The sequence below is a fragment of the Artibeus jamaicensis genome, unplaced genomic scaffold (genome assembly GCF_021234435.1).
Source record: "Artibeus jamaicensis isolate MK-2021 breed Jamaican fruit bat unplaced genomic scaffold, CSHL_Jam_final scaffold_666, whole genome shotgun sequence".
NCBI classification, from domain to species: domain Eukaryota; kingdom Metazoa; phylum Chordata; class Mammalia; order Chiroptera; family Phyllostomidae; genus Artibeus; species Artibeus jamaicensis.
The window spans coordinates 2066701-2090873 of NW_026522053.1; the positions used below are offsets into that span (position 1 = coordinate 2066701).

Sequence of the window (24173 nt, forward strand, 5' to 3'; positions counted from 1 at the left end):
TCTGTAGACCCCTCCATCTCTGAATGATCCAAGCCAGTCCTCTCAGGAAGAGAGGGGTTTGCCAAGGATCACCAGGTAGTTATTGAGTGGGTCAAAAAGTCCATATGGTTTTTTCCATAAAATAAAGGACATAATTTTTTATTTCCACCAATAACTTTATTGATTTGGATATTTTGAGTATGTTGGCTGTCTCCCTCATGGTATAACATTGATTGTCTTCAGTCAGTGTCCCAATTTCGCTATCAACTCTGACTGGTCTACCTGACCTTGGAGCATCATCCAGAGAGAAATCTCCACCATGAAACTTCTTAAACCACTTCTGACATGTTCAATTAGTCACAGCACCTTTTCCATGCACTGCACAAATCTTTTTTTGAGTTTCAGTTGCACTTTTAACCTTTATTTTTTTAAAAAAGATCTTATTTATTTATTTATTTTTAGAGAGGGGGGAAAGAAGGAAGAAGGAGAGGGAAACATTAGTGTGTGGTTACCTTTCTATGCCCCCCACCAAGGACCTGGCCCACAGCCCAGGCATGTGCCCTAACTGGGAGTTGAAGCAGTGACCCTTTGGTTAGTAGATCAGTACTCAATCCACCGAGCCACACCAGCCAGGGCACATTTTTTCCTTTCTTGAAATAATAAAGCATAATATGCCGAAAATGTTGCTTATTTTCTTCCATTACCAATATTAAAATGACTACACAAAAATTACCAATTTGATAAGGTTTTTTTTTTAAGATTTTATTTATTTTTATAGACAGAGAGGGAGAAAGAGTGGGAGAGAAACATCAATGTGTGGCTGCCTCCCATGCACCCCCCACTAGGGACCTGGCCCACAACCCAGGCATGTGCCCTGACCAAGAATTGAACCAACGACCCTTTGGTTTACAGGCTGGCACTTAATCCACTGTGCCACACCAGCCAGGGCATACATTTTTTTTTTCTTAATGTACACTGATATGACAGCTGTCGCAATACAATCTAACAAAATTGTTTGGAATGAAGTTAAAGACAACTAAGCACTACTAGGGCCACCATATGGAAAAAAACAAATGAACTTTAGCCAACCCAATAATAAGCTAACCTTTTGACTCAGTCCAGTCAGTACCTTCAAAGTAGTCAGAACTCGGTTTCAAATGCAGTAGCAGAAACTGAATACACAGTGGCTTAAGGATAGTGGGGAATGTTTTGTTAGTGTACAGGGTGGGGCAAAAATAAGTTTACAGTTAGTACATGAAGCTCGGAGTTTATTCTTGTATTATTTATTAATTGCTGTGTTATTTTCCATACAAACAACTATAAATCTACTTTTGCCCTACCCTATATGTAGATTTCAGGTATGGCTAATTCCAGATGTTCCAAGGATGCTTTCAGCTATGACCTCAAACATAGTCTCTCATATCAGTGGCAGACAGTGCCCCTGGGAACTCCACATTTCATCTCACGCAGTGGGTATTTTATCAACTTTTTAAGCAAAAGTTCCATATATGAATCTCATTGACCTGGCTTTGGTTATATGCCCATCTCTAAACCAGTCATTGTGTCAGGGAATGTTGCTCTGATTGGCCAGGTCTGGTCATATACCATAAGCCAGGGTGCTGGGGATCAGCCCCACCCAGTCCACATATTCCGAAAATAGAGAACAGGGTTTCCCAAAGGAATATTCCGGGGTGCTGTTGCCAGAAGAAAAGGGAGTGGATGCAGAAATACTGGAGCAGTCCCCGCCTTTCAGCAACATGCTCCTGCTCTCTCCCTGTGAAGAGAGGCTAGATCCTGGCATGCACCCCTTCCCACCACTGGCGGCCCACCCTCTAGTGGGCTCTGGGCTCTGTGCCAGCAGCCAAGGTCAGCATTGTGGGGGCTCTTGCAGGGGAGGGTGTAAGTTCTGTTTCTTCTCACCTATAAAGGCAGCATGGTGGCTGACTGGTGACACATGGCCTCCAGGCAGAGGTAGCCTCCAGGACCCACATGCTGGGCTGGATCTGTGTGTCTTAGCTCTGCAGGGACCTAGGACCAGGCACCAAGCTGACCTGTGTTTATTTCCTAACCAAAGTATCTGCTGCCTGCTACTGGAGGGCAGTCAGGCTAGATGGCCAGAGTTTCCAGAGGTTTCGAAATTGGGGGCTTCCACGTGTATTCTTGGTTTTGAAAGAGCACTGATGCCAGCTGGCTGTTTAGGGCAGATTTCCTGTTCGTGTGGGTTGTACACAGGCTGGTTAAGAGCAAGGTTCTGGTTGAAACCAATCTGAGTTTGAATCCTGGCTCTCAGGCAGGATTCTTCACCATTCTTAGCCTCAGTAACTGTGCCAGTCTCATAGGGCTGCTGTGAGGGTCGGTTGCAGGTACTGGTTTAAGCACCCAGCATACAGTGAACACTCAGCCCTTTGAGCAGCTCTGTCCTTTGTGATGTCAGTGGTCTTGAAGGACAAATATGATGCTACATACCCCCACCCTGCCCCTTCCAGGTGCCCCTCAGTTTTTAGTCTTTTTTGAAGGTGAGGAAAGACTATTCCCCTTACTTTGGTCTCTACATAGTAATAATAATAATCATTGCTGTTATTTATCAAGCATAGTACCTGGAACAGGCTAGTGGTGAGCCTTCCTCCTGTCAGGCCTGAGGGAAGCTACCTCTGCCATTCTTCCTCATGGAGGTTTCAGGCTCTGAGAAGCTGTTCACACTGGGATTGAGAGTATTCTCGAGTCTGTTTCCCCTGCTTTGGGGAGGTCTAGGGAAGTTTCCGCTAGAGCTAAGAACACTTCAGTCCTGGGGGACATTTTACAATAGAGATTTACTGAGCCTAGGTGCTTTCCACCAGGCACAACTGTTTGAGACTCAGCCAGGCCTGTGAGTTCAGCCGGGCATATAAGCTAGGGAGAGAGGATTCCTGGGAAAGAAGAGACAGAAATATTCTGGAATCCTTTCCATCTCTCTCTACTTTGGCTGTTCATACAGCAGCTGGCTGCCTATGCTGGACAGTTACCAGGATATGCACCGGCTACCTGGGCTTGGCTGCACATAGGTGCCTGGTAAGGTTGAGGACACTGCCACCCTCTGTCCTGGGACACATCATTTGTTATGTAGCCCGATTATAATAAGGATATTTACTTATTCAGTAATTCATCCAGTGTGCATTTGTTAAGCATTCCCACACACACCAGACCTTGTAGTGAACAGGACAGACATGGGCCTGCCTGTGTGGTCTCAGTCCGGGGGAGCCCACCCACAGCACAGCAGTGAGTGCTGGGAGCACACGGTGGACAGGCACCCTGTGTTTGAGGAAGGGAAGGAGGCTAGTGTGCAGGGAAAGTGTCCTCAAACGCAACCCAGGAGGTCAGCTGGACAACTGAGTAAATAGGCTTGATCCATAGGTAGTGGGGAGCCTTTAGCCAGTAAGTGACAAGACCAGGTGATGAATGCTGCACCCTGTGGTGGGTTCTGGTCTCCACAGGTACAATGCTGTCACTGGGCAGTGGCTGGAGGATGAAGTTCTGATCAAGATGGCATCTCAGGTGAGTAGATCTTCTAGCCCAGAGGGGCAAGACTGAGCAGGGTTTTCTCGAGCTGATTTCAGTTCATGTTCCCTCTCCTCCAAACCCACTTTATTTTTACAACTTTTGGGAATTCTTTACAGTATTGTATATGTAACTCTTTATAACAGATTTATTAAACTCTAATTCACACATCATACAACATACTGATGTGAAGTGTACAGTTCAGTGGTTTTTAGCGTGTCACAGCATTGTGCAGCGATCACCACAGTTGATTCCAGAACATTTCACTGTCTCCAAGAGAAACCCCACACATAGCCATTATGTCAGCACCTGGTTACTTTCTCTGTGCCCAGCCCTGGGAAACCACTACACTGCCTTATACCTCCATAGATTGCCCTATTCGGGTCATCCTATATCAAAATACCCTTCTTGGCACTGCTATTGAAAATCAGTTGACTGTAAATGGCTATAGTTTTCTAAAATTGCAGGTTACCACCTATTGCTGAGTTGTAACATGAATTTAATGGCTAGCCACCAGCCTTTTGAAAAAAGAAATAGACTAGAAAATAGAGGACTTCCTGCACTGTGAGGGGGAGAAATGTTTTGTGAAACTTCCATTAGCGTATTGCACAGGCAGAAGAGCATATAGAAAGTGGGTTTCATGGAGTGAACACACATGTAATCAGCACTCAGAGCAGGACACAGAGTGTCACCAGCACCCTAGGAGCCCCTCAGCCCAGTCACTACTTTTTTATACCTGAGGGTCAGCACCAGCCTGAATTTTGTCACCCAAGGTCAGTTTTGCCCACTTTTGTATCTCATATAAATAAAGCCATATAATAGGTGTGCTTTTTAGTATGGTTTCTTTTGCTCAACATTTTCTCTATGAGCTTTGTACATGTTTTTGCTGGAACTGTAATATTTTCATTCTCATTGCTATGCAGTATTTCGCCAAATGAATAAATGTAATTTATTAAGTTATTGATGGACATTTGGGTTCTGTTACAGATGGAGCTGTAAACACATCCCTTGGCACACACTGTCTCCCCCACTACATTGCTCCCAGAACGTCATCACCCCCAGGAGTTCTTCCACTCAGCTGTGGTCAGAGAATGGGGTGCTCTTATTCCTGTAACCTCCAGGCTTCATTGCTGGGGTATAGCAGGGAGGGTCAGAGATTTTAGGCTTGAGATGAGGTCCACTTGGTGGGTGCCATCCAAAGGAGAATTGTCCTTTTGACTCAGGGTTGATTCTGGGTAGAGCATGGGGACTGACAACCCCTTCCTTGTGGTGTCTTTCAGCCCTTTGGCCATGGAGCAATGAGGGAGTGCTTCAGGACGTAAGTGACAATCTGCTCTGAGGGTCCTGCCCAGACTCCCTCAGGCTTCTAAGAGCATAGTTCTTGTGACATTTCTGGCCTGGGAATGGAGTCCGTGGCCTCTGCTTCTTGTAACCCATGTTCCTCTCCATCTGGTCTCCCTTGGATCACATGTTGGGCCTGTCTGTGGGGATAAGCTCTGGGAGAACAAAGAGTATCCTACTCATCACCACTCTGGTTCTTTGAGGCCAAGGGGCTCGAAATAGGAGACCTTTACTAGTATCCCTTAAGTCCCCTACCCAACTCTGTGAAGCATGCTGTGCAATAGGGAACCCCTCCCACCTCCTGCAGCTTGTTCCTGGCTCAGCCAGGTGTCCTTGTCCTGAGGATTCAGGGCTGGATCCCTGGTGAACCCAGTGCCCAGGCAGGCTCCTTGCTTCTTCTCTTCCCAGGAAGAAGCTCTCCAACTTCCTGCATACCCAGCAGTGGAAGGGAGCCTCCAACTATGTGGCAAAGCGCTACATTGAGTCAGTGGACAGGGACGTGTACTTTGAGGACGTGCGTCTACAGATGGAAGCCAAGCTCTGGGGAGAGGAGTATAATCGGCACAAGCCCCCCAAACAGGTGTGTGGCACTGTCCTTGCCACCTGCCCCCACCAGGGCAGCCAGGGGCAGTGTCAGGAGATGAGGGGGATGACGGTGGTGCCAGTCACAGGTTTTCTTCTTCACCATATTAACTATAGTAGCTACTAACAACCACCATTTATCAAGCACAATGGACCAGGTGCAAAGAGTTCTTTATTCCTGAAAACAAGAGTGTTCGGCTTGTTTGAGGTGGGTTGGAATGTTTGCATCCCATTTACAAGTAGGATCTAATAGGGTTTTTGTTTGCAAATGACAGAAACCCAAAAAGGGAATATAATCCAAAAAGGAAATGTATTGTTTAGTGGGACTGAGAAATAGCACCGACCACAGGCATGGCTGGGTCCAGGACCAAGCTGAGGTTGTTGGGAATTTTCTTCCATCTCTAGCTTCTGTGCCCTTCTGTGCTGCCATCACTCCCAGGCAGCTGCTTGGCTTGCTGTGGAGTGTTGGCCCCCAGCAGCTGCAGCCTTGCTTTCTGTCTTCTCAGCAACTCTGGCAAAGTAACACCTGTTTCCTCAGAAGTGCCGGTGAAAGTCTCAGAATTGGGTTTCATTGGCTCTGACAGGTGCCTGTCTCTGAGCCAAACACAATGAATGGCCAGGGGAAGGGGACATGCAGATTGGGCAGGCCTAAGCTATGTGCCTACCCTTAGAACTAGGAATGTGGATCTTCTGGAGCTGAAATGGTGGTTTCCAAGAAAAAGCAGAAGGAGAAGGGAGGGGGTTGGATATCTTTTCCTGGGGAAACCAGGACCCAAAGGGGTTAAGTGAACTGCTGTAACAGGCAGAGATGGAGCCAGGGCTCAAATCCAGACTTTCCAAACACCATCCTGGTTGGTTTCTTCTATTTTGCTGCCAGGGTATTGAAATAGAATTTCCTGTTGCCTTCGAGGAAATTCTATTTGGCATTTGAGGAAATGGCACCCCAGGCCTCTGCCCTGCCTAAATCCACAGCTTAGCTGGCCCACTGCGTGAGTACCTACTAGATACAAGGCACTGTCCTGAGTGCCTCAGGAGAGCCACATTTCTAGGCAATCAGCAGAATTCATTGAGCATCTGCTGTTTGCAGGACCCTTAACTAAGTGCTCTTAAGATGAACGCAAGAAGCCACGGTCTATCCCTTGGCCAGGTAGCCCAGTTAGTTAGAACATCATCCACAACCAGGGTTGTGGGTTCGATCCTGGGTCAGGGTACATACAAGAATAACCAAAGGATGCGTAAATCAGTGGAACAACAAATTGATACCTATCTCTGTCTGTCTGTCTCTGTCTCTTTCACCAAAAGATAAAAATTTAAAAAGCCACAGTCCTTACCCTAATGACTTGTGACCCCCTCAGTAATTAGCTCATCTCTGACTAGACCTCCTTTCTCTTCTTCCCTGAGGCTGTTTCTTGCCTCAGGACCTTTGCCCTGGCTGTGCCCTCAGCCCATATTACAGGTCTCCACAGTGCCTTGCATGTTGAGCTCCTTCTCTTAATTCAGGTCTCAGCTCATAATGTTATCTACTCAGAGACCACCTATACCATCCTAAATAATGTACCCCTTCCAGCACTCTTACCCTCTGTCATGTCATTGCACTTGTTCTGGTTTCTTTTTTTGGGAGCAGTTAGCACTATCTGAAGGAATCTTGTTTATGTAGTTAATATTTGAATAGCATCTCCCCTGAGGGCAGGGATTTCTCTGTCTTGTTCACTGTGTACTCCAGTGCCTAGGTGGTCAGGAAATGATAATGTGGTTGAATTAATGAAGGAGAGGATGTGGGTATTTGAGGAAGAGCTAGGTGTCTCCTGACTGCACCCCTGCCACTGCCTCTTACCCAGTGAGCCTTCTGGCAAAGCAGGTGGCCCACCAGCCCTAGGTTTCCTTGTTATTTGGGAGCCAGCATTTGGGTGAGGATCCTGAGAACTGGCCATACTGCCCCTCAGGCTAGTTTTTGGAATAGGTTGTGTAGGGCAGTTCTGGGCCCTCAGCTCTGGGCCCCTTCAGCCTCCGCAGCTCTTGCTTGCCTATCTGGTGACAGCCAAGCAGCTCCCCAGGAGCTCATTTCCTGTGGGGAACCCGCCAGCTGTAGGAAGAATTAAGGGGAAATGGTGCTGTGGGTGAGTCCTTGTGTAACAGACACACGTTGGAACCGCAGGTCTTCCCTACTCCACTTACACCCAATACAGCACTTATACATTTTCTTCTATGTACAGAATTATACATACACTTTGTGCAAAATTCATCAAGGAAAGTTTGAGTTCCCCACTGTTTACAGTTTGGTATATATTACTCTAGAATTGTGTCTACTCTAGAATTGATAATGACATCAGAAAACCTTGACAGAGTCTTTTGTGAACCAGGACATTTCATCCTTATGTGAAGTATGAGATCCCCATTCCACAGGTGAGGAAACAGGCACGGAGAGGTGAAATAACTTGCCCAGACTCACAGTATTAATGTAAGGCACAAGCCAGGTTGCTTAGCAGACAGACCTACAAATGTGTGCTAATATGATATAGTATCTTTCTTTTCTAACACTCCCTCATTGATGACGGTGCTTAGGGTGGGCTGGTGCCTTGCTTCCTTAAGTCATCCAGAGGTCTGGTTCCTTCTGTCTTATTGCTCTGCTATCTTCTGAGGGTTGCCCTGGACCAGTGCTCAGTTCTGGCTCACTGGTAGGTGTCCACTGTACAGCCTCAGGAAGGGACCAAATGAGAGGAGGGCAGGCTGGAATTGCATCATCACTGTTGCTGGCTTCTTGTCTGGGCTTGGTCACATGCCTACACCTAGCAGCAAGGCAAGTCAAGTAATGTCATCCCTAATGGATGTTTGTGTATCTTGTTAAAACTCAGGGTTGGGGGTTATCTTAGTCTGTTTGGACTGTTATAATGAAATACCACAAACTGGGTAACTTATAAACAACAGAAATTTATTACAGTTTTAGAAGTTGAGAAGTCTAAGATCAAGGTGCTGACATGGTTGCATTCTGGTAAGGACCCTCTTCCAGCACCTTCTGGCTGTCTTCATCTGGTAGAAGGGGGAGGGACCTCTGTGGGTCTCTTTTCTGAGATCTTATTCCATTCATCAGAACTTCACCCTCATGACCTAGTGAACGTCCACTCAGCCCAGATCCTAATACCATCACCTGTGAGTGTTAAGATCACAACATATGAATTCAGAGAGGGGAATACATTCAGGCCATAGCATGGGTTTACATTCTCAGAGGAAGAGGGGACACTGGATTCTGGGGACAGTTAGCAGTTCTGCCTCAAAATGCTGTTAAGTGATGGAGCTCTGGCAGGCTGGCTCCTCTCAATGTCTCTGCTTCTGCCTCTTGTCAGAGAGGCTGCTGCCAGGGCCCTGTCCCCACACCTGATATGCCTCTCCCTCCACCAGGTGGACATCATGCAGATGTGTGTCATGGAGCTGAAGGAGAGGCCAGGCAAGCCCTTATTCCACCTGGAGCACTACATCGAGGGCAAGTACATCAAGTACAACTCCAACTCAGGCTTTGTTCATGATGACAACATGCGCCTGACACCACAGGTGTGGCCCCTGGAAAGAAAGGTCCCCTGGGGGAGGTGGTTCTCACCCTTAGAGGCCCTCAAGCCCTGTGGAGCATCCCAAGGTTATTCCATGCCAGCTCTGTCAGCCACCCAGAGGTTTCTACCAAGTTAAACAGGGCTCCTTCCTTTGTCTTTTCCTCTAAACAACTCCCCTGTGCAGAGAAGGCCCCCACCATGGGCAGAGCTGGGGTGTCTCAGTCTCTCAGAGTAGTGGCTGGCCAATGTCCACACAGCCTACAGCCTGGTCTCTTATCATCTTTTTCTTCCTGTCCCCCACAGGCCTTCAGCCATTTCACATTTGAGCGTTCTGGCCATCAGCTGATTGTGGTGGACATCCAGGGTGTGGGTGACCTCTACACCGACCCACAGATCCACACCATGAAGGGCACTGACTTTGGAGATGGCAACCTAGGTAGCTGGGGAAAGCAAGCTCTTTCCATAGAGACCATACACCCCTCCCTCGAATCTCCCAGCTCTTTGTACAGCCAGCAAAAACAGGGCAAGTCGGCATATGGGCCTTGCCAAGGTTGTGGCGGCGGGAGCCTAGGACATTGGGACCCCACCTCTTCCTTTTTCAGCATGGTTACATTTGCCCCTGTCACAAAGCAGAACCACACCCCTGACACCACTACTCTGTCCTCAGGTGTCCGGGGCATGGCTCTCTTCTTTTACTCCCATGCCTGCAACCGGATTTGCAAGAGCATGGGCCTCACTCCTTTCGACCTCTCACCAAGAGAGCAGGATGCAGTGAATCGGAACACCAAGCTGCTGGTGGGTGCTCCATGTGAGCCTTCTGGGACTGATGGTGTCCTTCTGCTTCTGGGCTAGCAAACGTGCTTCACTGGGTGACAGCAGCCCCAGCCTGTGATGCTTAATTGAAGAGTGTCAGGGCTGGAAGGACCTCAGTCCCAACCATGCCCCTCATGCCTCCCAAATCAGTGCATGAAGCCTCCCTGAGTATCCTACTAATAAAGAGTAACTGGGGTATGCTTGATTTGGGCCCATTTTTTACCAGAGTGAGGAGACCAGGTGTGTGAAGATTGGGAGAGAAGTGTATGGTGTGTGTGTGTGTCAACAAATAGCTGGACTAGACTTAGACCTGGCTCCCTGGGCCCCTCACTATATCCTGGATGTGCCCACTCCACCCCAACTACAAGAGAATGTTGGCAAAGACCAGCTTGGGATTCTGAATATGAAGTGATATCTATTCCCCAGGTCAGGGCTGGGAAATGTGGTTAGTGCTTTGAGGGAGGTTGGCTGGCCAGTCCCTATCCAAGATGCCCCTTTGGCTTAATCCTCACTTAGTACTTTCAGATTTCCCACCAGTCTCTAAACAAGCATGTATAAGAGCCATAGGACCTCAGAGTTCAAAGTAACAACAGGCAACAGGAAGAGTCCCTCACTCCCCAGAGGGTGCCTTTGTGACATGAATGTCCCTGTTAATTCTCCAGCAATCCTCGAAGACCATCTTGAGGGGGACAGAGGAAAAGTGTGGGAGCCCTCGAGTAAGGACCTTCTCTGGGAGCTGGCCACCCTGGCTCCTCTGCCTTTCAGAGACCTCTGGAGATGAGAACATGAACGACATGACCTTCAACTCTCTCCCTTCCTCCCCATCTTCAGCCATGCCACTGGACCTCCACAGCCAGAAACTGGACCTCCTCTGTAAGTGATTGTTTGGTCCTTGGTCCTTGTTCTTGGAGGGAACAGGCACCAGGTCTACAGAGCTAAACTGGCTTTCACTTAATTTTAGAAAATCAGACACACTAACCAAAAAGATTCATGGCCCAAAGGGTTTTACAGGCGAGTTCTTTCAATAAATGTTCAAGATGCAGCAGGTCATCTGGATGCTATAAAAGCAGCCCATATTATAGAAAATGTTTTTCAGTGTGTTTTATGAAACTAGCAAAACTTGACAAAACACTGAAAAAGAAAACTATATTCAAATCTCATTCACAAATATATAATGCAGAAATTCTAAATGAGGTATTAACATACAAAGATTAGTAGTATCCTAAGGGAATCATCTGTCATAGTCCAATAAGGTTTTCACAGGAATCTGAGGGTTGTTCAACATTAGAAAGTGGATTATTGGCATATGACTAGGTCAAAGGAGAAAAGCAATTGTTATTTCTGAAGTTGCAGTGACAGTTTGCTGATGATGTGGGTGTGGGGTCTATAGGAAAGAGGGAGGGAAGGCTGATGCCAAGGTTTGGCCTGAGAACTGAAAGGATGGTGCAGCTATTAGTTCAGCTGGGGGTCTGTGGGGGAACAGGAGACGATTCTGTGTCAAATGTTAAAGAGCTTTTAGATATCTCTACTGGAAGGCCTCGGGAACAGTCTGGAGCAGGAGTCAATAAGCTTGTTCTTAAAAGGCCAAAGTAAATGTTTTAGGCTTTGTTGGCCACATGGTCTGTTTTCAGTCTGTGTGCTTCCATAGACAATGATGAAGCAAACAGGTGTGGCTGTCATTTCAATACTCCTTTCGTGGACATTGAAGTTTGAATTTCATATAATTTTCATGTATCACAAGATGTTGTTCTTTTGATTTTTTTCCAACCATGTAAAAATGTAAAAACTATTCATAAAAACTATGTAAAAACAAGAGATAAGCCAGGTTTGGCCTGGGGGTGGGAGGGCCTGAGGTGACAGGATAAGTAGAAAATTGTGGGTATTGAAGCCATCTGGGGCTTCCCCGCTTGTAGCTCCTCACTGGGCCCCAAATGTACAAATGGCCTTTCTTTCTTCACAACTGCACCTCATGAAGGCCCATGGTGAGCCATGCACACGTGCTTACAAACATGTTACACAAATATGTTTATTTGCATTATGATAACTCCAAGGAGGCATAGGAATTAAGCTGCTTGCTCAGGGCCCCACAACTGGCAAGTGGCAGACTTGAAGAAAATTCTCAAGAAATAGCTGTTGACCCAAGTGCTGATAACATTCTTCTCCCTTTATTGCACCTTTAATTTAAATTAAAAAATTTAAAATAAAGGCATGGTGGCAGGTACAGTCAGCTCTAGGCTGTGGGTTTGCCTTATGAACTGCCTAGCAGTGGACCCAGAGCATTGTCTGACTCTATTTTCTCCCTGCCCAGATTGGCCTGTACTCAGTGACCTCGATAACATGGCTCCCCAATATCATGACCATCTGGACAACCACCTGGTGAGTGGAGAGGGAAGGAGGGGCAGGGCAGGTAGGACTACACTCAGTCTGGTGGGAACTGAGGGTGAATGTGCAGGTACAGAGGTGGGCAGCCCAGGTCTGCTCCAGGCATTGCCAAGAGGGCATGGGGAGGAATTGGGGGATACAGGTGAATCTCAGCCTCCTGCCCAAGGCAGCAGTATTTTTGGAAAGAGCTGGGTCCATTCCCCTTCCCAGAGGTGGTTAGAGAAGAGGAAATCCAAGTCAACAGCAATGTGACCTTCTGGTAACTGCCGGGCTCAGCCCTGAGCTGGTTTGGCCACCTATGTATGGACAGCTATGTTGGGGGGAAGGGGCTATGCTGTGTTCAGACTTGTCACTGACAGCACAGTCAACTGGGATGCTCTCAGATTGGATAAACAGAACAGGTTCTTGGAGCTTCTGGGTGACTCAGTGGTAAGAAACTGAAAGCATCATATTTGCATTCAGGCAAACACATCATGGTGTCAAGTTTAAAATTCTTGGGAATTTTAAAAACAGACTTTACAGAAATGTCACACTTGCCCAGACCACAAGTGCATCATTAGATGGTTCCAAAGGTTCAAGTTTACTCTTGACTATTTTTCACAATTCTTGAGGGGAAGAAAAAAATAATAGCATTATTGTGGGCAAATGCTATGTTGAGGACTTGATAGATATTCTCAATTTATCCTGACAACAACCTACAACCTACAAGGTTATATATTTTTTAATATTTTATTTATTTATTTTCAGAGAGATGGGAAGGGAGGGAGAAAGAGAGGGAGAGGAACATCAATGTGTGGTTGCTTCTCACGTGCCCCCTACCAGGGGACCTGGCCTGCAACCCAGGCATGTGCCCTGACTGAAATTGAATCAGTAACCTTTTGGTTCACAGGCCAGCACTCAATCCACTCAGCCATAACAGCCAGGGCCTTTGAGGTAGATTTTGTAAATTCCTTTATAATAAATTTTATTCTAGAATTAGAATAAATTTTAAAATTTCAGGATAGCTCATCCATTCTTATGGTTGAAAAGAAAAGGTACAAAGGATTGGTACAGCAAAATGTCTTGCTCTTGCCTGTCCCTCGGCCACCTGTTCCTTTTCCCCAATATTACCACTCATGGTGCAGGACTCATTGTCCGTAATTTAGAGATGAGGACAACGAGGCACACAAAGGTTGAGCCACTTGCTCCTGGTTACTTAGTGATGGAGCCAAGATTCAAACCCACCTTCTGACTGCTGCCCTTTGCCTCTGTTCCCCACCTCTGAGTGGGTAGTCCCCCCATTACTCAGATGGGGATAACAAGGTTTGGAGAGGTTGGCTGCCTTGCCCAGGGACCCAGAAGCTGGGGTTTGTATGAAATCCTTCATTGCTCACCTTGGTCTTGATTCCAGAGGGAGGGATGGGGTGCAGGAGGGTGACTGAAGGCCATGTAGTGGAGGGGGCAGTGCAAGGATCAGGCTGTCTGGAGCTTCTGAGTATAGCCTGCAGTCCATTTTCCAAAACAGCCTTTCATTCCACTCCCCGAACAGTTAGGTGATCTATAACTAATACCTCAGTTTTAAAAATTGGGGGAAAAACAAACAAAAGCCTTTCAGCTCACACAGAATAAAGGCCTTGGGGGAGGCTGGGAGGGGAGTTTGTAGGGCTTGTGGGGTAGAGGATCCCACCAAAGCAGGGACCAGGGATTCCATTGTGTGTGGTTGCAGTGACCCAGGTTTTACATTTAAGCTAGTGATCCCAAGCTTCTTTTAAAGAAGCTGGCTAGTGTGGCTCAGTGGATTGAGTGCCAGCCATGGTCCCAAAAGGTTGCCAGTTTGATTCCCCGTCAGGGTACATGCCTGGGTTGTGGGCTAGGTCCCTGGTTGGGGGCACATGAGAGGCAACCAGTCAATGTATCTCTTGTCTTATTTGCATGTTTGAAATATGTCTTAGTAGAATAAGGAAGGAAAATAATGAAAGTATTAGCTGAATAATGATGTAGGTGACATGCAGATATGGCCAAAATTCAACATTGGTAGACAAGTGATTATAGTTTTAGAGGTTGTAAATTATGTCACTTTCCCTTTCTGAACAGATCTCAGATATAGAACAACAAAAAAAATGCCCAAGTCACCTATGCAGTTTTGAGAAAGGGCTTAGTCATAGTAAATATTATTCCCGGTGCTGCATTTTTATCTATGCCTTATATCCCTTAAATCAGCCTTGTGTTTTTCTGCCCATGCATTGTTGAGCAACACTTAACAATAGCACCTACTGTGATCCCCACTATCACTGTCATCCTCATAGCTTTTGACATAGGTGCTATAATGAGTCCCCATAGCTAAGGAAACTGAAGCTCAGAGAGGGTGAGCAGCTGGCAAATCACAGAGCTCAGATTTGAGCCCCAGCAATCTGGCTCCCAAGCCCAAGCTCTTCACCACTACTTTTTACTGCTCCCTTGTCACCCAACCAGCAAGGGCGAAAGGAGGAAAATATTAAATGAGATGATGGGACAAAGGAGAGAAAGCACATGTCTGGGATGTTCAGATGTCACCACCACCAGGTACTCAGAAGACCACTGAGACCCTCAGGCCATCTTTTCTCCACAGGACTCTGAGAATAGTGGGGATAGCGGATATCCCAGTGAAAAGCAGGGTGAGCTGGATGACCCAGAGCCCCATGAACACGTAAGAAACTCCTAGGAAACGAGACCAGAGTTTTCTGTTGCCTCATTGTCTAGAAGATAAGAGAAGTATGGAAAATGAGAGTGTGTCATGAGAACATGACAAGTAAATTACCAAATAAGATCATTTCAAATAAAGGTGAATGCACCGCAGAAGATAAAGCAGGGTAGTGGGGATCAGTAAGTGTAGTGGGGGAGGGGGTGGCTCCAAGACAAAATTGAAGTGGTTAAGCAGAGAGGATCCTGGGTAATAAGCCAGAATACTGCTGGTATGGGTGGGAGGGTCAACTCTGGCACAGGATATGGCATTCCTAGGATGACCCCCAAAATTTGTGAGGCACCTCCCACAGTGTCCTGGTAAGGGTAGCCAAAGGCAGTGTCATAGCTATTTAAAATTTAGCCCTTTACCAAGTCAGTATCAAGTCCAGTCTTGCTGGAGTCCTCTGGTCTCAGCTTTTGTTACTGCAAATAAAGATATGCAATGGGAGCTTTGGCTAGAGGAAGCACTTGGCCCAGTTTTTTGGGATCCTGTGCCTTTGAGTCAGTTCTACCTGTGCACAGCAAGAGGAGAGTTATGGTTGCCCCAGCATATCAGGCCTGCCTGTTACCCAGCATCCTCTCTGCTTGGCAGGCAGGGTTCCTGCTTTCCCTGATGGGGGTCAAGCTGGTTGCCTGAGAGGAGGGTACCTGGGAGGCCGGATTAGTTTCCAAGGAGGAGGTTCTTGGCCAGACCAGTTTTGGGGAGGAAGAGCAGCTCTTTGTGTCATTCTATTCTCTTTCTGTCAGGGTCGCTCAAATGGTAACCAGAGGTATGAGTCAGATGAAGACAGCCTGAGAAGCTCCAGACAGGTAGTGCTCCTGAGGAACCCTTGTAATGCTTTGTGCTTGCCTTTTGAGACTGTTTTTTTTCTCCTCCCTCATGCCTGCAGCCTACCCAGTTGCTTCACATCTCCAAAAGGAAAATTTCACAAAGGAGCCAAACCTCTTGGCAAATAATTTTTGAGCCTCTGCCCTGGGTGGGACAATGGAAGACTTTTGGGGAGGATTAGGGATATCAGGATCACCTGTTTTGCAGGGGCAATTAAAACAACCATAGCTCACATGTTAAAGCCATGCCAATGTAAGTGCCTTGTAGTGTTAACTTACTTCTGACAGCCACCCAATGAGACAGGCTAATGTTACTCACTCCCATTTTACATAGGAGAAAATGGGGGTCTTGAGCAACTTTCCCTCGGTTACCAGTTAGTGTTTCCAACAAGCATCTCAGGTGATCATCACCACCTCCCAGGTGTGGGAAGAACCAGCCCTTAGGAACACTGTGTTCTTCTCTAGTTGGTTCTGACACACAGCTGACCTCTCACCTTCCAGCCTTCACTAAAGCAAGTCCCTTTCCCACCTACAATGTCCTTTCTCCCACTGTGGTCATATTTCCTCCAAGCCCGCCTACTCTCCTGGCCTGGATCCCAGTTGTACCTCCAGCATGTCCTCTTCGCTGATCACCTCAGCAGGCTTGACCCCTGCTCCCTTAGAATGGACTACATGCCACGTGTTATTCCTCAGTTGGGTCAGGGGGCTCAGCATGGAATGGGGCAGGGTTGTTCAACTATGGCACCATCAACATTTTGAGCTGGGCCATCTTTTGCTGTTGGGGCTGCCTTATGTGTTGTAGGAGGTTTGGGGCACATGCAGCTGCCTGGCCCTGTCCTGTGAGAGCCTTTAAATAGGGCGTGTATCTGGGAGACATTTCCGAAAGCACCCAATTGATGCCCAGATGAAAGCAAATGGACTTGTCGTAAGGCCTAAAGCCAGACATCTTGTGCCTTGTGTGGAGAGCTGGGCAATGGGCAGCTTGGGGTCCAATCTCCCCAACCACATCCAGACTGATAAATGAGGGAAACACTTTTTTGAACTACTGTGGTCCGTTGTGCTGGCTTTTGTGTCTCGTTGCTGTCATTGTCCCTCAGCAACATGAGCTGATAGAATCTAACACCATAAGGGTTCACTGCCTACCTTGCTAACCAGGCTTGTGTAGTAGAAGTTGACAGTATGACCATCCCCAGCCCCTGGCTTCTCTGGCCTAGAAACTCACCATGCCTGGTTTTCTCCTTCAGGTCTGTGTGGAGAAGTGGAATCTTCTCAACTCTTCCCACGTCCACCTGCCGAGACCTTCAGCCATGGCCCTGGAATTGCAAAGGCTTAATGCTCTGGACCTTGAAAAGAAAATTGGGAAGTCCATTTTGGGGAAGGTATCAGAGGTGCCTGTTTCAGAGCCCTTCCTGCAATAACCCAGCTCTCACCTCCTCCACTCATTGCTTCCTCCTGCAGTCTGGGTGGGGGCTCTTGAGTGAAACTTTGGTCTCCCAGACGACCCAACCAACACCCAAGTCTATGTGGCAGGTCCATCTGGCTATGGTGCACTACCATGAGGGTGGGCGCTTCTGTGAGAAGGATGAAGACTGGGACCGAGAGTCAGCCGTCTTCCACTTGGAGCGTGCAGCTGACCTGGGTGAGCTGGAGGCCATTGTGGGCCTAGGACTCATGTACTCACAGCTGCCCCACTACATCCTGGCTGATGTCTCTCTGAAGGTGAGAGGGGCCTGGTACCCAGCCGGGTGGCCTTCATCAGCCCACTATTCCCTCAGTCCTGGGGGGTTTATGCATGTCACAGACAGTTCCTGATCACCAGTAGGGGCCAGGTACTCCTAAGTGAGGTGATACTGGTAGAATTGGTCTACCAGTATCACCTTGGGAAATGAGTGGAAGGCGACAGTCCCATTTCTACATAATCATAACAGTTGTGATGGAAGAAGCAGAAGAGGTGATGGAAATGAATGAGAGAGGGCCCTAACTGGGGTTCCCAGGGGTCAACACCTGCTTCTTCATAGCTGGTTTCAGTGGTATCCTTAGGGGCTAGAAAAGAGCCCAGCACACAGGAGATGCTCAGCATTTGTTGGTGAAATCAATGAATAAAGTGATATCTAGGTTAGACGTAAAGGCTGAATGGTATTGTAAGAGGGGAACAGTTCAGGCAGAGGGAACAGCAGGTGTTCAGTCCCAGAGGTGACAGACAGGATAGCTGATCTGAGGACAGGAGGTGATCAGTGTTTTCAGTACCACTAGAGCACAGGGCATATGGGGATGGTGCATATGGGGGTGAATCTGGGTCTGAAACAGCAGGATGTGGATGTGTGGGGAAATCCCTGGTCCCTAGGCACAGTGAGGAAAGGACTGAGTCCACAGGTCCTGGCTGGGCCTGCAAAATATTATCTTCCCCTTGGAAAAGTTGAGAGGCCCTCCTGAGCATGTGGCTTCAATGTATCTGTTCCCATCCTCTCTATCATGTGGGCCAGGGTCGTGGATGGACAGGTGGCTGGGCAAGTCTGGGCTCAGCCTGGGCCCAGGGTACCAGCACTCCTCAGTGGTCCTGGACATGGCCCAGTGGGTAGGGGGTCTCGGACCAGAAGAAGGCGTGAAGACACTCCAAAGTACTTTATTTAACTTTTTGAACAAGGAACACATTTATGTGATTGATTTTTTTTTTCTTTAAAAGCTTTGTTGTATAGAATTCCATAGTCTATTAGTTTCCTAGGGCTTCCTTAACAAATGACCACAAACTGGGTGGCTTAAAACAACAGGAATTTATTACCTCACAGTTCTGGAAACTAAAAGTCCAAAACTAAGGTGTCTACAGGGCTGTGCTCCCTCCTTCTCTCTTCTAACTTGTAGGGTGCTGGCAACTACAGCGTCCCTTGGCTTTTATTGGTTTGGCCACAAAGTTCGTATGGTTTTTTTCCATAAAATATGACACATTTTCTATTTTCTGAATAACTTTATAGATTTGGACATTTTGAGAAGGTCAACTATCTCCCGTGTGGTATAACATTTGATTATTCTCAATCAGTGTCTCAATTTGATCACTATTAACTTCAACTGGTCTACCCAACCATGGAGCATCGTCCAGTGAGAAATCTCTAGCACAAAAGTTCTCAAACCACTTTTGACACATTGAATCAGTCATAGCATCTTCTCTTTATATTGCACAAATATTTTTCTTGTATTTCAGTTGTGTTTTTACCTTTCTTGAAATAGTAAAGCATAATATGCCAAAAATATTTCTTATTCCATTTTCAATATTAAAATGGCTACACAAAAATTCACTAATTTTGATGTTTTTTTAAATGCACACTGACATGACAGCTGTTACAAGACAACTAAGCACTACTAGAGCAATTTTATAGAAAAAAACAAATGAACTTTTGACCAACCCAATAGATTTCATCTCTCCAGTCTCCATGTCTGCCTTCACATGGCCTCTGTCCATTCCCATCTCTGTCTCTTCTCCTCTTATAAAGACACCAGTCATGTGGTGTTTAGGAACCTCTCTACTCCAGGATGACCTCATCTTAATTATTAACATCTTAACATCTGCAAATATCCTATTTCCAAATCAGTCCAATTTTGAAGTTCTGGGTGGACATAAATTGAGAGGGACACTGTTTAACTCAGTATAAAGAGTTTCCTTACACCAGCACAGAGTATTTTCACCCTTTTTTTTTCTTTAGTTGTCATACCACACACACTCACCTGAACCTAGGTTTTCTCACTGGAAAGCATCCTGTAGACATTTCTTCTCAGTAGTATACAGTGTCCTCATTCTTTTCAACAGCTGTATAATGTCCCTTTGCATGGGTACCACCTGCTTTATTTAACCTTTAATCTGTTGATGAACACTTTGGTTTGTTCCATTCTTTGGATATCACAGAAATTGCTGAAGTGACTAGCTTTGTGCACATGAAGTTGAACTTCATAAAACTACCACTTTTGTAGGTCAGGAAAGGTAGATTATTGACAGTGTCATATGATTCAGTCATGTAGATTATTTGGCATGTGGGCAAGAGATAATCCACAGCCATTTTTTTTCCTGTTTTAGATGGTGAGGGGTAGGCTTGGTTCTGGGAGGGCATTTTTATAGACTGATGACTTGTCTATCTCCTACCTCCTTGCTCCTTGACAACAGTAATGAATATTGCTTATTCAACCAGTAGTGTGCTGGTAAATGTTTACCAGTTGGCTCTTGGGGGTGGGGAGGAAGTGTATCCACATATATATATACAAAATTTATTATAAATTTTACTGATATAAAGAATGTGGGACACATGGGGTGGTGAACACGCAACACAATATACAGATGATGTATTATAGAACTGTACACCTGAAACTTACATAATTTTATTAGCCAGTGTTACCCCAGTAAATTCAATTTAAAAAAGACTGGAGCATACAATTTACAAACAATAATAAATATACTCTTTATTGTAAATTCCATATAGTCAATTGATTCTCACAGTTTGCTTTCACTACTTATTGTGGGACTTTATATCAGTAACCCACTTATGGTTGCAATTGTCGTAGGTATGATGTTTTGACATAAATATTGGTCATTGTAAATATTGGTTGATACTTTCATTTACTTGAGTAAGATGGAGGTGAAATAAGGAAGACCTCTGTCAGAACTGGAACTTCATTTATTTGCCACTGATATGAGCAAATTCATTGTTTGTAATACTAAGAAACTTTTCTTCAATTTACTGTGTTAGTCATAGTATAATGGCTACAAACACAACATACTTTTAAGTTAATCTGCATTAGGAATATTTTTTCATCTCTTTTTCAACCAAGACAATCAAATCTTGATCTGTAGCATTTTCTGCTCTCTGTGGTGTAAAGGTTCCTGCTGTGGCCATTTTTACAGTACCAATATGACATCACTGAACATGGAACTGGGAAAAGACCAGTGGGTCTCAACCAGTCATTTCACCTTTCTGTCTCCAGGGAATAATTAGCAATATCTGGAGACATTTTTGGTTGTCACAACTCTGCGAGTGCAACTGGCATCTAGTGGGTAGAGGCCAGTGAGGTGGCTAACATCCTGCAAGGCTCAGGACTGCTCCACAGCACAGAATAATCTGATTTAAAATGTCAGTGGTACTGAGGCTGAGAAGCCCTGCAGTGGATAGAATTAATTTCAAGAGCATAGGTAGTAAGTAATACAGAGTAAAATATTTAGAAAGTGGTGAGCTTTGAGTAATTGTTACCATTCCTGTAATTTTAAGTTATCAAAATTTTATTTTTAATCATAGCTTGCAGGATTCCTGGAAATTTCAGTCAGTTCTCCTGACCTGTAGGGCCAGCTCTAGCAGGCCACTGCACCTGTCACAGAGCTCAGCCCAATGAGAACACTCAAAGGCCTTGAGGGCTGAATGAAGGAAATCTGGGCCCAGGATGAGTGGTAGGGCCAGGGCCAGCAGATATCCCTCTCTCGGAGGCCCCTGGTAGGTCTCCTTGTGATCTCAGACTTTATACACCAGTGCCTAGGACCTACTTTGTAAGGAGACTCGGAAGCAATTCCAGTGTCCTCAACTGCAGGAATCCCACAGGCCTTGCTGTTGCATACAGACTGTGGCAGCTTCCCCTAGCAGGAGTATGGTTGGATAGAATGTTGTAGTTAGGTCAGGGCAGACAGGAAGGAAGTGAACTGAGTTCAAGCAGGCTTATGGCTTAGCGAGGAAAACAGTGCCCTTGTGTGTCCTGAGAGGCTGATGTGCTCTAGAAAGCTTATGTCCCACTTTCCCGGATGCTCTCATTTTGGGGGTCTTTTTTGTCTTGTGAAGACATGCATCCCTCAAATGTTTGTTGACTATCTTCTATACTCTGGACACTGTCCTAGTTCCTTATTCGTGACAGCAAGCTTTTCAGGCAGGGAAGGGTATAGTACAGGTAACAACAAATGAAAATGTCCAGCAGAATTAAAATAACTAACCTTTACAGAGCACTTCCTGGGCCAAGTATTATTCAGAACTGCTCCAGAGAAAATATGACAGGGAATGTGATCACTAGTGACTAGAAAGGCCTTTGTATAAGGACAAAGTTTCCAGTTGCAGGGAAGGCTGGGAAATGTAGTCTGTCGCTCATCAACCATGTGCCAGTGAAGTGTGGTGGGCGAGAATGGATATAGGGGACACCTGGTAGTCTTTGCCACGCTTCTTGAAGGTTGAAAAGGACCTCATAGGCTGATATGAAGGCTGTGGATTGGTTTCTGAGTAAGATAGAAAGTCTTGGAGCTATTCTGATAGAGTAATGTGACCTGACTGGGGCTTCAAAGGCATCTCTCTGGCTGCTGCTATGGAATAGGTCTTTGCAGAACAATGGAAGCTGGTGTGAATGCAGCCACTATGGAAAACAGCCGGGCAGCTCTCAACTTACACATGACCCAGTAGTTCCACTCCATCCCCAAGAAAATAAAAACATACATCCCCAAGAGAAAAAACTGTACATAAAATTTCACAGCAGCATAATTCTAAAAAGTAGAAAAAAAATACACATGTCCATCAACTGATGACTAGTGGTTGAATAAAGGAAATGTGGTATAGCCACATAATGGAATGTTATTTGGCCATAAAAAGAATGAATCACTGATATATGCTACAACATAAATGAGCCTTGAAAACTTTATGGTGAGTGAAAGAAGCCAGTCACATATGGTATGACTACATTTATGTTAAATGTCCACAATAGGAAAATGCCTAGAAACAGATGGTAGATGAGTGGTTGCCTAGAGTTGTGTAGGATGGAATAGTTTGGAGGTGAGAGTTAAGGGGTATGGTGTTTTGGTTGTTTGAAATTATTACAGTGATGGTTACACATTTTGTGAAAATATACTAAAAACTACTGAATTGTACACTTTCAAGGTTGTGAATTGTATGGTATGTGAACAATATCTCAATAAAGCTACTAAATTTTTTTCTTTTATTTTTTTATTGATTATGCCATTACAGTTGTTCTATTCCCCCCCTTCATTACCCTTCACCCTACCCCCATCCCCGCCATTCCCCCCTTTAGTTTATGACCACGTGTCTCAAGTTCTTTAGATTCTATATTTCATACTATTCTTGCCTCCCCCATCTCTTTTCTATCTACCATCTATGCTACTTATTTTCTGTACCTTCTCCCCCTTTCTCCTTCTCTTACTCCCCTGTTGCTAACCCTCCTTGAGATCTTCATTTCTATGTTTCCACTCTTGATCTAGCTGTCCTTTTAGTTTGCTTTCGTTTTAGGTGTGGTTGTTAATAACTGTGAGTTTGCTGTCCTTTCACTGTTCATTTTTTTTTAACTTCTTTTTCTTAGATAAGTCCCTTTAACATTTCATATAATAAGGGCTTGGTGATGATGAACTCCTTGAATTTGATCTTATCTGAGAAGCACTTTATCTGTCCTTCCATTCTAAATGAAAGTTTTGCTGGATAGAGCAATCTTGGTTGTAGGTCTTTGGATTTCATGACTTGGAATACTCCTTTCCAGCCCCTTCTTGCCTGTAAAGTCTCTTTTGAGAAATCTGCTGACAGTCTGATGGGAACTCCTTTGTAGGTGACTGTCCCCTTAGCTCTTGCTGCTTCTAGGATTCTCTCCTTCATTTTAATCTTGGCTAATGCAAATTATGATGTGCCTTGGTGTGTTCCTCCTTGGGTCCAACTTCTTTGGGACTCTCTGAGCTTCCTGGATTTCCTGGAAGTCTATTTCCTTTGCCAGATTGGGGAAATTCTCCTTTCTTATTTGTTCAAATAAGTTTTCCACTGGTGGCTGTGCCTTTCCCCCTTCTGGTACCCCTATAATTCGGATGTTGGAGCGTTTAAAGATGTCCTGGAGGTTCCTAAGACTCTCCTCATTTCTTTGAATTCTTGCTTCTTGACTCTTTTCTGTTTGGCCATTATTTGCTTTCTTCTGGTCCACTCCATTGATTTGAGTCCCAGTTTCCTTTTCATTACTATTGGTGCCCTGTTCAATTCCATTCATTTCAATTAGTTTCGCCTTCATATATTTGTCTAATTTGTGGCTATAATCAACCAGTTCTGTGAGGATCCTGATCACCAGTGTTTTAAACTGTGCGTCTGAGAGTTTTGCTATTTCTTCATGGCTTAGATCTATGGGCTCTGGGGCTTTGAGAACTTGCGACATTTTTGGTCTGTTCGGGCCCTTTAAGTGTGAGAAGCGGCGCCTTGGACTCCCAGGTCGCTGGGTTGTGACACTACATGTGGGGGCGTGGTCAGAGCGGGGAAATGGCGACCCCCTCTGCTGTTTCGTGCCGCTGGGGAGGAGCAGAGCCTTAGGTGGTTCCCCAGGGCAGGGCCACTCAGGTCGCTGGGTTATGACACTGTATGTGGAGGTGGGGTCAGAGCGGGGAAATGGCGGCGCCCTCTGCTGCCACTCGCCGCTGGGGCCTGCTGGGTCCCGTCTAACCGCCCACTCTCTTGCTGGTCTATCTGTGCACAAATGCGGGACCAC

At 45.8% G+C, this 24173-nt stretch overlaps 1 protein-coding gene across 6 annotated transcripts in view; it reads left to right on the forward strand.

Annotated features, from left to right (window-relative positions):
• Window positions 1–24173, forward strand: part of EEF2K (eukaryotic elongation factor 2 kinase) — a 92210-nt gene that overhangs the window by 46840 nt on the left and 21197 nt on the right. For 2 of the 6 annotated variants that reach the window (XM_053659491.1, XM_053659494.1), the window contains exons 4-15: window positions 3450–3510; window positions 4794–4831; window positions 5263–5434; window positions 8833–8982; window positions 9282–9414; window positions 9646–9773; window positions 10454–10664; window positions 12100–12167; window positions 14761–14838; window positions 15621–15683; window positions 16946–17089; window positions 17232–17420. In XM_053659491.1, coding sequence (XP_053515466.1) covers window positions 3450–3510; window positions 4794–4831; window positions 5263–5434; window positions 8833–8982; window positions 9282–9414; window positions 9646–9773; window positions 10454–10664; window positions 12100–12167; window positions 14761–14838; window positions 15621–15683; window positions 16946–17089; window positions 17232–17420 — 1435 coding nt within the window. The remainder of the gene's footprint in view (window positions 1–3449; window positions 3511–4793; window positions 4832–5262; window positions 5435–8832; window positions 8983–9281; window positions 9415–9645; window positions 9774–10453; window positions 10665–12099; window positions 12168–14760; window positions 14839–15620; window positions 15684–16945; window positions 17090–17231; window positions 17421–24173) is intronic. The other 4 variants (XM_053659492.1, XM_053659493.1, XM_053659495.1 and 1 more) reach the window with 4 other exon arrangements.